The sequence below is a fragment of the Rhinopithecus bieti genome, unplaced genomic scaffold (genome assembly GCF_001698545.2).
Source record: "Rhinopithecus bieti isolate Rb0 unplaced genomic scaffold, ASM169854v2 scaffold_47305, whole genome shotgun sequence".
Taxonomy (NCBI): Eukaryota; Metazoa; Chordata; class Mammalia; order Primates; family Cercopithecidae; genus Rhinopithecus; species Rhinopithecus bieti.
In genome coordinates this window covers 202,581-213,852 of record NW_016818742.1, presented here as the reverse complement: position 1 = coordinate 213,852, position 11,272 = coordinate 202,581, and the positions used below count along the sequence as shown (strand labels likewise).

The 11,272-nt window shown below is 53.7% G+C and overlaps 1 protein-coding gene across 7 annotated transcripts in view; it reads left to right on the top strand.

The window, feature by feature from the left end:
- Nucleotides 1–3,670: 3,670 nt before the first annotated feature.
- The window catches only part of G6PD (glucose-6-phosphate dehydrogenase), a 19,279-nt gene continuing 11,677 nt past the window's right edge, over nt 3,671–11,272 (top strand). The window contains exons 1-2 of one of the 7 annotated variants that reach the window (XM_017857421.1): nt 3,671–3,991; nt 5,259–5,386. In XM_017857421.1, the coding sequence (XP_017712910.1) occupies nt 5,267–5,386 (120 nt within the window). In that variant the 5' untranslated portion in view covers nt 3,671–3,991; nt 5,259–5,266. Of the gene's footprint in view, nt 3,992–4,021; nt 4,674–5,258; nt 5,387–11,272 lie in introns of those variants that run through there. The other 6 variants (XM_017857423.1, XM_017857417.1, XM_017857418.1 and 3 more) reach the window with 6 other exon arrangements.

Sequence of the window (11,272 nt, the reverse complement as noted above, 5' to 3'; positions counted from 1 at the left end):
TTGCCGGGCACGGTGGCTCACGCCTGTAATCCTAGCACTTTGGGAGGCCGAGGCAGGCAGATCATGAGGTCAGGAGATCGAGATCATCCTGGCTAACACGGTGAAACCCTGTCTCTACTAAAAATATAAAAAATTAGCCGGGCGTGGTGGCGGGCGCCTGTAGCCCCAGCTACTCGGGAGGCTAAGGCAGGAGAATGGCGTGAACCCGGGAGGCGGAGCTGGCAGTGAGCTGAGAGCCAGACACTGTACTCCAGCCTAGGCGACAAAGCAAGACTCCGTCTCAAAAAAAAAAAAAAATTAGCAGGGTGTGGTGACATGACACGCACCTGTAGTCCCAGCTACTCGGGAGGCCAAAGCAGGAGAATTGCTTGAACCCAGGAGGTGGAGGTTGCAGTGAGCTGAGATTGTGCCACTGCACTCCACCCTTGGTTTCCAGAACAGCCCCTTCTCCTGGTTTCCTCCCTATCTTGCTGGCTACTCCTGCCCAGGCACTCTCACTGGGTTCCCACCCTTCATGTTGGGGTGCCCCAGGGCTCTGTCCCAGGACGTCTTCTCCTCTGTAACTACATTTGCTCCCGCAGGAATTCTATCCAGTCTCACGCCTTGAACTCCAATCTTGATGCTTAATTAGACCTCTTTTCTAAACTCCACATTCATTTATCAAACTCAACATTTCTACTTGGTTATCTAGTAGTCCTCTCAAAACGAACCTCTCTAAGACCCCCGACAGTCCCCAAAACTCAGATCTACCCAAGGCCTCCTTTGTTATCAGCTGATGGCAAATCCATCCTCCAGCTGTCAAGTCTTTTTTGATTCTCTCTCTCTCTCTGTCTCTGTCTCTCTCTCTCTCTCTGTCACACACACACACACACACACACACACAAAGAGCACATCTAATCCATCAGGAAATCCTGTCAAAATGTATCCCCCGACCCATCTGATCACACTAAGCAATTAACATTAACTATTTTAGGTGTCATAATGATATTGTGGTTGTTTTTCAGAGTCCTGTCTTAGAGAGAGGCACACTTAAATATTTAAAGATGATGTCTGAATTCACCTCCAAATAATGGGAAAACTCCTAGGTATATACCCGAGAGAAATGAAAACACATGTCTCCACATGAATGCTTGTAGCGCATTACTCATAGCAGCCAGAGAGTGGAAACAAATGTCCACCAACTATGAATAAACAAAATCTAGGCCGGGCGCGGTGGCTCAAGCCTGTAATCCCAGCACTTTGGGAGGCCGAGACGGGTGGATCACGAGGTCAGGAGATTGAGACCATCGTGGCTAACATGGTGAAACCCCGTCTCTACTAAAAAATACAAAAAACTAGCCGGGCAAGGTGGCGGGCGCCTGTAGTCCCAGCTACTCAGGAGGCTGAGGCAGGAGAATGGCATGAACCCGGGAGGCGGAGCTTGCAGTGAGCTGAGGTCCGGCCACTGCACTCCAGCCTGGGCGACACAGTGAGACTCCGTCTCAAATAAATAAATAAATAAATAAATAAATAAATAAACAAAATCTAGTACATCCACATGCTATAACATGAACAAATCTTGCAAATATGCTAAGAGAAATAAACAAAAGACTAAACACTGTATGATTCTATTTATATGAGATGTTTATAACAAGCAAATCCATAGAGACATAAAGTGGATTAATGGTTACCGGGGAGAGCCATTTAGGGCTGGGGGGAAGATAAGCTGAGCTAAAGGGTATGGGGTCTCTTTGGGGGGGTGATGAAAATGTTCTGTGAATACACATACCACAAACCATTGAATTGTACACTTTAAATGGATGAACTGTGTGACATGCTAATGATATCTCAAGCTGTTATTGAAAATAATAATGGTGGCCAGGCATGGTGGTTCACACCTGTAATCCCAGCACTTTGGGAGGTCATGGCGGGTGGATCACTTGAGGTCAGGAGTTCGAGACCAGCCTGGCCAACATGGCGAAACCCTGTATTTACTAAAATACAAAAAAAAAAAAAAAAAAATAGGTGGGAGTGATGGTGCATGCCTGTAATCCCAGCTACTTGAGAGGCTGAGGCAGGAGAATCGCTTGAACCTGGGACATGGAGGTTGCAGTGAGCCAAGATTACGCCACTGCACTCCAGCCTGGGTGACAGAGTGAGACTGGGTCTCAAAAAAAAAAAAAAAAAAGAGGCCGGGCACGGTGGCTCATGCCTGTAATCCCAGCACTTTGGGAGGCCGAGGCAGGCAGATGACAAGGTCAAGAGATCAAGACCATCCTGGCCAACATGATGAAACCCCATCTCTACTAAAACTACAAAAATTAGCTGGGCGTGGCGGTGCACGCCTGTAGTCCCAGCTATGTGGGAGGCTGAGGCAGGAGAATCGCTTGAACCCAGGAGACGGAGGTTGCAGTGGGTGGAGATCACACCACTGCACTCCAGCCTGGCTACAGAGGGGACTCTGTCTCAAAAAAAAAAAAAAGAAAAGAAAAAGAAAAAAATAATAATGGGAGAGATTTGCGTGGGGTATAAACAAAATTAGTCATAAGTTGATAACTTCAATTGTTGAAGTTGGGAGCTGTGAATGTAAGATTTACTATACTGGCCGAGCACAGTGGCTCACACCTGTAATCCCAGTAGTTTGGGAGGCTGAGGCAGTCAGATCACCTGAGGTCAGGAGTTCAAGACCACACTGGCCAACATACAGTGAAACCCCGTCTCTACCAAAAATACAAAAAATAGCTGGGCGTAGTGGCGCATGCCTGCAGTCCCAGCTACTTGGGAAGCTGAGGCAGAACAATCGCTTGAACCCAGGAGGAGGAGGTTAGAGTGAGCTGAGATCGTGCCACTGCACTCAAGCCTGGGCGACACAGCGAGACTCCATCTCTCAGAAACAAACTAAAAAGATTTACTATACTAATTTTTCTACTTGTGTACATTTTTGAAATTTTCAATAATAAAATGTTCAAAGCACTGTCTCTGAGCTGGATTACTGCAATTACCTCTTAATAGGTTGCCCTTCTTTTACCCTTCCCCACTATGGTCTGTTCTCCCCACCACTGCTAGAACGATCAGTGTAAGACGTAATTCCGATCACATTCTTTCTCTACTGAGAACCCTACCATGGCTCCCCGTTGCCTTCTGCGTAAAAGTCAACCTCCCTACAACGGCCTACAAGGCCCTGTACCATCGGGTACCCCATCCCTTCCTCTCCAACTGTGCTCCCCTCCCTCACTCTGCTCCAGCTATAGTGACCTCCGTGCTATTCCTCTAATGTGCCAGGACAGCCCATTCATTCTCAGATCACAGAAACAGTATGAGAACAGACCGATGTTGTCTTGCAAAACGAGCAAACAGGCACATGAGATCAGATACCTAGCTGCCAAACTATATTTGAGGCATTTTCGAAGAATTTAACGACCCTGATCGAGCGCAGTCAACTTTGGAGAACAGAAAATGTCTCTGAACTAGAGAAGTCCTCGCACAAGGAGTAGGGTCAGACCCCGCAGTGGAAGAGAAGGGAGGAGCAGAAACAGTCCAGCTCGCCTCCCAAGTAACCTGGGTCCTGAATCGGCCCGCCTTGGCCAGTGCTCCAGAAGCGCGCGGCAGGAACGGGCTGGGGCCCAAAACAGATGGGGGAGCCTGAACGTCCGGGGGAGTCTCGGAAGCGGCGGAACACCCACCGATAGAACCCTGTCTTTAGGGAAAAGGACCACACCTGTCAGCAAAGTCCGTCAGACGTGAGAAGGGTGGGAGCTGCGGACTGTGAATGCAGGTAGGGCCCCGGCGCTCCGAGAAAGTTCCAGTTCCGCGGTCGCCCTTTCCTTCTCCGCTATCGAAATCCCCGCTTCCGGCTTCCGGCGTCATAGCTGTCGGATCCGGAAGTAAAAACATACAAGCCCCGCCCCGGGAACACGGGAAGCCGGCGAGAAGTGCGAGGTCGCGGTAGGGCCGCATCCCGCTCCGGAGAGAAGTCTGAGTCAGCCAGGCTCTGCACGCCCGCGGAAGCTCGGTAATGATAAGCACACCGGCCACTTTGAAGGGCGTCACGGCCTACACGCCCCCTCGTCTCTCGGACGGCGGCGTCTAGCCTCGGGGCGCTCGGCCGCCCCGCCCTCTCCGGGGGAGGAGTCAAGAAGAGACTGCCCAATAGGGCCGGCTTGACCCGCGAACAGGCGAGGGTTCCCGGGGGAGCGGCGCGCCAGAAGGCCCCGCCCAGGAGCCGAGGGACAGCCCAGAGGAGGCGTGGCCACGCTGCTGGCGGAAGTGGAGCCCTCCGCGAGTGCGGGAGGCCGCCGAGGCAGGCGGGAAAACCGGACAGTAGGGGCGGGGCCTGGCCTGGGCGGCGATGGGGATGCGGGAGCACTACGCGGAGCTGCACCCGTCCCCGCCGGACATTGGGGATGCGGAGCAGCGGCAGCGGGTATGGCAGGCAGCCGGCGGGCCGGCCTCCAGCGCAGGTGCCTGAGGGGCGGGGCTGGCCTGGGATGCGCGCGCACCTGCCCTGTCGCCGCCCCGCCCGCACGAGGGATGGCGGTCGAGGCCCCGCCCCGCACGCCTCGCCTGAGGCGGGTCAGCTCAGCCCAGGCGCCCGCCCCGCCCCGCAGATTAAATGGGCCGGCGGGGCTCAGCCCCCGGAAACGGCCGTACACTTCGGGGCTGCGAGCGCGGAGGGCGGAGGCGACGAAGCGCAGGTAACCGGGCGGGCGGGCGCCGCGCAGCCGGAGGAGCGTACTGCCCGGCGCTGCGCCGCGCGGCGGTAAAATACACGCTGTTTGTTCGAGAGGGTCTTAATCCGTTTATATCCCGCACCTCCTCTCGAGCCCCTGAGACCCCGAGAGCGAAGGGGACTTGCCGGCCGGGGTCTCCCAGCTTGGCCAGGGGAGGGCTGGAGTTGAACTCCAGCATCTGCATCACGTCCCATGGTCCAGGTCATTGTGGAGTTCCCGCTACAGTCGGGAATGAATGGTCCTGGGCGCATAATTCCGTGCCCCACAAGGATTTTACTTGGTTGTCCAGAATTGATGCTCTAGCCGGAATCCACCAATGCTTTGGGTAATTTTGTAATGTACACCCTGAATGAGGGAGAGTGTGGCTGGAGCCCAGAGCCAGCAGTTTCTAACTCATCAAGCACTCCCCAATGCCCAGCCGTTCACAAGGAGTGGCTTGGGTAATCAGGTGTCATCCCGGTGAGACCCCAGAGGAACTCTCAAGAAAAGGGCTAATTTCTCAATGCTCTCCTGTTCTTCTGCCTTATTAACGAGCCTTTCTTCTACCAGACAGCGTCATGGCAGAGCAGGTGGCCTTGAGCCGGACCCAGGTGTGCGGGATCCTGCGGGAAGAGCTGTTCCAGGGCGATGCCTTCCATCAGTCAGATACACACATATTCATCATCATGGGTGCATCGGTGAGTCTCTCCCAGGCCCCAATCTTAAAAGCCAGGAAGTGCCTGCTCCATGCCTCAGCTTTTCCAACTAATTGTTGCAGGACCACACAGGCTCTGCTAAGTTGAGCCCCTCCTCCCGCTCCTGCTAGTGTGCCAGGATCATCCCAGCTCTACCTGATGTGCATATGTACTTGCAAGACATTTCTTTTTTTTTTTTTTTTTTTTTTTTTGGAGACGGAGATTCGCTCTGGTCGCTCAGGATGGAGTGCAGTAGCCCAATACTGGCTCACTGCAACTTCGGCCTCCTGTATTCAAGCGATTCTCCTGCCTCAGCCCCCCAAACAGCTGAGATTACAAGCATGCACCACCACACCTGGCTAATTTTTGTATTGTTAGTAGAGACGGGGTTTCACCATGTTGGTCAGGCTGGTCTCAAACTCCTGACCTTAAGTGACCCGCCCGCCTCGGCCTCCAAAAGTGCTGGGATTACAGGCGTGAGCCACTGCACCCGGCCACAGGACATTTCCGAACCCTGTGCCTAGCCTCTGAATGTAGCCCTTAGTCCTGGAGTTGCAGGTTCTGTAGGGACTGGCTAGATGGACTTCTTGGGAAAACAGGGAACGCTATTCATTCTGTGGTTTATTTTAAACCTCTTCATGCCTTAACAAATGAGTTCCAAAGGCAGGATCTGAGACCTGATCTCTGCCTCTTCACTAACACTTCAAGTTCTGTCAGTACAAACACTCAACCTTTCTTTAAACAGTATCTCTTTGCCTCAGTTTCGAAAGCCTACCAAGAAGCTCTGCCTCACCCCACCTGGCCCCAATTGTCCAGTTTGTGGAACCGCCATTTTGCACTCATAGGAAAGACCAAAGAATAGTATAGCATGAGGATTTCCGTGGGAGGGGAAGGAGGGGTGGTCCTAGGACAACCATCACCCCAGACTAGAGCACCCTCCCCTGTGTCCCATGGGGCAGTGAGACTATGCAGGGGCTGGTGGAACAAGGGCTTCATCTCAAATTACATGTGGTCTCAGTTTTCACTTTTAACCCTGGATACACTCAAGAATCTGCTCACTACTGTATGACCACCTTTGCCATTAACTTACCTTGTAACTTGAGAAGGAGCTCTATCAAAACTAGTTAGCTCTGCCACATTGTGCGCCCCTCAGTGCTGGATGAGCTCAGTGGTTCTTTGTTCACATAGACAACGCGTTGTCGCTCTTTGCCAAACCTACTCCTTGACACCTTTGTACTTCTGATCAGAACTTAGAAAAGGAGAGCCAAAAAGGAATGAGGCAGCCGAGGGAGAAGGGCTCTGCCAGTGGGAGAGTAAGGAGGGGCCATTGGCTTTTGACTCCCCGTAAGCCTGAGACCCAGGAGAGGTACTCAGGTGGAGCCCACAGTAGATTGGACTTGGCCTTATCCCCAGCCTCAGCCTGGTCTCCTCAGAAGAGCCATACCTGGCCGGGTGAGGTGGCTCACGCCTGCAATCCCAGCACTTTGGGAGGCCGAGGCAGGTGGATCACCTGAGGTCAGGAGTTTGAGACCAGCCTGGCCAACATGGCAAAACCCAGTCTCTACTAAAATACAAAATTGGCCAGGTGCGGTGGCTCACGTCTGTAATCCCAGCATTTTGGGAGGCCGAGGCGGGCGAATCACAAGGTCAAGAGATCGAGACCATCCTGGTCAAGATGGTGAAACCCCATCTCTACTAAAAATACAAAAATTAGCTGGGCGTGGTGGTACATGCCTGTAGTCCCAGTTACTCAGTAGGCTGAGGCAGTAGAATCGCTTGAATCAGGGAGTCAGAGGTTGCAGTGAGCTGAGATCGTGCCACTGCACTCCAGCCTGGCTACAGAGCAAGACTCTATCTCAAAACAAAAAGAAAAAGGCTGGGTGCAGTGGCTCACGCCTGTAACCCCAGCACTTTGGGAGGCCAAGGCAGGTGGATCACGAGGTCAAGAGATTGAGACCATCCTGGCTAACACGGTGAAATCCCGTCTCTACTAAATATACAAAAAATTAGCCGGGCGTGGTGGCGGGCGCCTGTAGTCCCAACTATTAGGGAGGCTGAGGCAGGAGAATGGCGTGAACCCAGGGGGCAGAGCTTGCAGTGAGCAGAGATCGCACCACTGCACTCCAGCCTGGGTAACAGAATGCGACTCCGTCTCAAAAAAAAAAAGAAAATAACAAAAATTAGCTAGGTGTGGTGGCACCCATCTGTAATCCCAACTACTTGGGAGGCTGAGGCAGGAAAATCGCTTGAACCCAGGAGGTGGAGTTTACAGTGAGCCAAGATGGTGCCACTGCACTCCATCCTGGGCGACCAAGTGAGTGAGACTCCATCTCAAAAAAATAAATAAAAAGAGCCATACCTTCATCGGCCACAAACCTTAACAGCTAGGACTCTGACTGTTAAGCCCTCAGTCCAAGAAGCAGACTGGAGGAGAAGGTAACTGAGGTTGCTTTCTCCTCCTTTCCCCGTCTCCACCCCATGCTGCCACAAGGACACTGCAACAGAACAACTCAGACCATAATGATGGCTTATGACTCCAGGCCTTCAGCTCTTATTAGACACCTCATTGAGAGCATGCAAGCTTGCTGTGTGACTTGGAGCAAGTGTTTTCCTTTCCCTGAACCTCAGCATTTCGTATAGCAAATGACAGCTTTTGAAAAGAGTGCCCAGGGTCTTTAGGCTTTTCCAAGCTGATTGTGTCATTTCACTGCCTTCGCCTGTGGCCAGCTTGGGGTTGGGCAACTTCGTTTTGTTGAAATCAGTAGGGTTCCCCTTTGCTCTCTTCTGCTCTGAGAGTGACAACCTGAGGCTTTCAAAGCAGAAATAGGAAGTGCCAGCTCCAGCACTGTGGGTAGGGGACAAGGGGTCCTGTCTCTGAAGAGCCTGGTGGTTTGTTTCTTCCTCTTCCTGCTGGAGGGGGAGGTGGAAGGTGGTGTGCTCAGGCAGCACCTGGAACAGCTCCCGCTCTCAGACTCATTCTGCTCTTGATGCCTCACTCAGTGTGGGAGGTAGGCAGGGTGGCACTTGAGGGCACACGATCCTAGAATGTGCTGCTCCAGGAAAGCAGCCCATTCTCCATTCATTCAGCAGACAGCGATTGGGTACTTCTGGGCCACAGCAGCCAGTGCCTGCCCTCCTCATGGGACCTATGTGTTATTGTGGCCAGGAAACCATGGCAAGTAAGCAGACGAGCAAGAGCACAGGCTGGCGTGTGTTTCAGAAGATACACGTGGGCCATGTGTCCCCAGCCCCCCAGAGCACATAGATCCCACGAGGAGGGCCTGGAGAGCACCCACACAGAAGGAAGAGCAAATGCCCGGAGCCCCAAGTTGGGAACAAGCTCAGCATGACCTAGAAACTGAAAGCAGGCAAGTGGCTGGCAGACCCACAGCCTGGGCAAGCGGGACACCCTGGGGCAGGCTGGACCCACGTGGCCTTCCTCTGTCCCTTCCTCCTCCCTGGCCAGCTTACCTCACACTTGCGCACACACCCAGCTTCCTTCCTGGGGGCCCTGATGGCACCTCAGAGTTACCAAGTGGGCCACTTCCCGCTTTCTCAGGACTCCCACCCCTACCATAAAGGGAGCCGAGGTACTTACTGTCCCCTTCCAGAAAGCTCTGGCCTTGTAGACCAGTGTGCACCTGGAACAGCATCTTTCCCCACCTGATGGGACCTCGATGAGGCCGGAGAGCCTCACAGGGGGTGAGGGGAAGAGACTGGGACTCAGAGTCTGCGGGGTATTCACCTCTCTGGGCCTTAGTTTCCTCACCTGGATCACAAGGGCCATGGGCTTGGGCTTGATGGGCGTTCAGGACGCATACCCATGATGGGCCTGTGTGAGGGATGACCCAGCGGCCCCCGCCCCCGCTTTCCTCCGAACTTTTCTGGGCTGACTTCCCCATTGGTCTGATAAGATTTTTGCTGTGTCATGATGATGTTGGCACTTCCCCAAAGCCCCGGTGACTCATGAGCCCCTGGGTATAGGAGGGAGGCCCTTTTGTTGGTTTTTCAGCTGAACTAACTCAGCAGCCCCCAGATTCTCTGGCCCCAGTGGCCAGGAACCAACTGGGCCCCTGCCAAGGCCCAGGGCTCCACCCAGGGAGTCTGGGCAGGTCCTTGAACCCAGTGACCCTTGGGGATGGGATGGCCCACCCTTGCTGGCCCTCCAGCAGGCATTGCACTCTACCATGAAACCCTCATGCCAAGACAAGGGCTGCAGCGATTTGGGTTTATAAAACAGACAGGTCATGTCCCAGGTACCTTTGCCCTGGCCTAGCCAGACATCGATAGCTGGAGATCTTCATCATGTCTTGCTTCTGCTAAGTCACCTTGTGTCCTTGGGCAGATCCCTCCCTTGCTGTGGTCCTCAGGAGAGAGGAGGGCACGGGGAAGAGGAGAAGCTCCCAACTGCTTTTCACTAAGGACCCCTTGAATTGCCCCCACCCATGTGGTACGAGTAGACTCCTGACCAAGCTGTCAGGTTTCCCGATGTTTTTTCGTGTTTGTTCCTCCAGAAAATCCCACTAGAGCATCACAGCCAGCTGGGAGGGCAGGGCTACCCCTGAGCCCTCAGGAGAGCAGCTCAGTCCGGCTCAGCTTAGCTTAGCTTAGCTCCCCATAACCATGGGAGGGAGCGGCCTGCCTTCCCCCACCCCTGCTGTCCTCCGACTTACCTCACCTCGCCTCTCAGGTGACTTGGAGCCCAGCAGACAGACAGTTGCAGAGGCTGAGCTGAAACAAGGTGAGCAGGTTCAATCTGCAGTTAATCCCAAAGGGAGCGGCAGAAACAAACAGCCTGGAGCGTGGGGCTGCTGCTGTGACTCAGCAGACCAGTCCACTGCCACCAGTACCTTTCTGGAGTCTGTCCCGATGCCTCCCAATCTTCTGGAATTTGGTCATGAGCAAACATGACCTGCTTTGGGTGAGGCTTAGAGGTATTTGCAGGCTGTGGTTCTTACTGTTTATTTCAGGGTCCAGTTCCCAGCAAGCTGGTCCTTTCTGTGTGTGGGGCCAACCGTGACTTGATGTGACATGGGCAGTGTTCCCCTCCCCAGCCCCGCTGATGGCAGGGTGCTGTGAGGAGCTGAGTGGAGGAGCTCCTACCCCAAGGTGAGGGGTCGTCTGCTGGACTTTGAAGGATGCAGCAGTGAGAGGTCCATGTGGCTGCAGTCCTGGCACTGAGCTCACCTGAAGAGGGTCAGAAGCGGAGCAGGACCCCTGAAGAGCGCAAGCACACAAGGAACCCACACCATAGCAATTTCCCTCCTGGAAGCCCTCTGGTGGCTTCCTAACCGCCTGGCTCTGGGTGGGTGCATTTGTCCTGGTGGCATGGCCCCCATTCTGTAATGGTTTGCAGAAATGGACCCATCCATGGTTGCAGTGCCTGATCACTTTGAAGAGCATGTCTTCTTTTTTCGTGAGATGGAGTCTTGCTGTCATCCAGGCTGGAGTTTGGTGGCGCGATCTGGGCTCACAGCAACCTCCGTCTCCCGGATTCAAGCGATTCTCTTGCCTCGGCCTCCCGAGTAGCTGGGATCCCAGGTGCCCGCCGCCACGCCCGGCTAGTTTTTGTTTGTTTGTTTGAGATGGAGTCTTGTTCTTTCACCAGGCTGGAGTGCGGTGGCGTGATCTTGGCTCACTGCAGTCTCCACTGCCGGGGTTCAAGCACTTCCCCTGCCTCAGCCTCCCGAGTACCTGGGACTACAGGCGCGCACTGCCACACCCGGATAATTGTTTGTATTTTAGTAGAAATGGAGTTTCACCATGTTTGCCAGGCTGGTCTCGAACTCGTGACCTCAGGTGATCCACCCTCCTCCGCCTCCCAAAGTGCTGGGATTACAGACGTGAGCCACCACACCCAGACTATTAGTTTTTTTTTTTTTTTTTTTT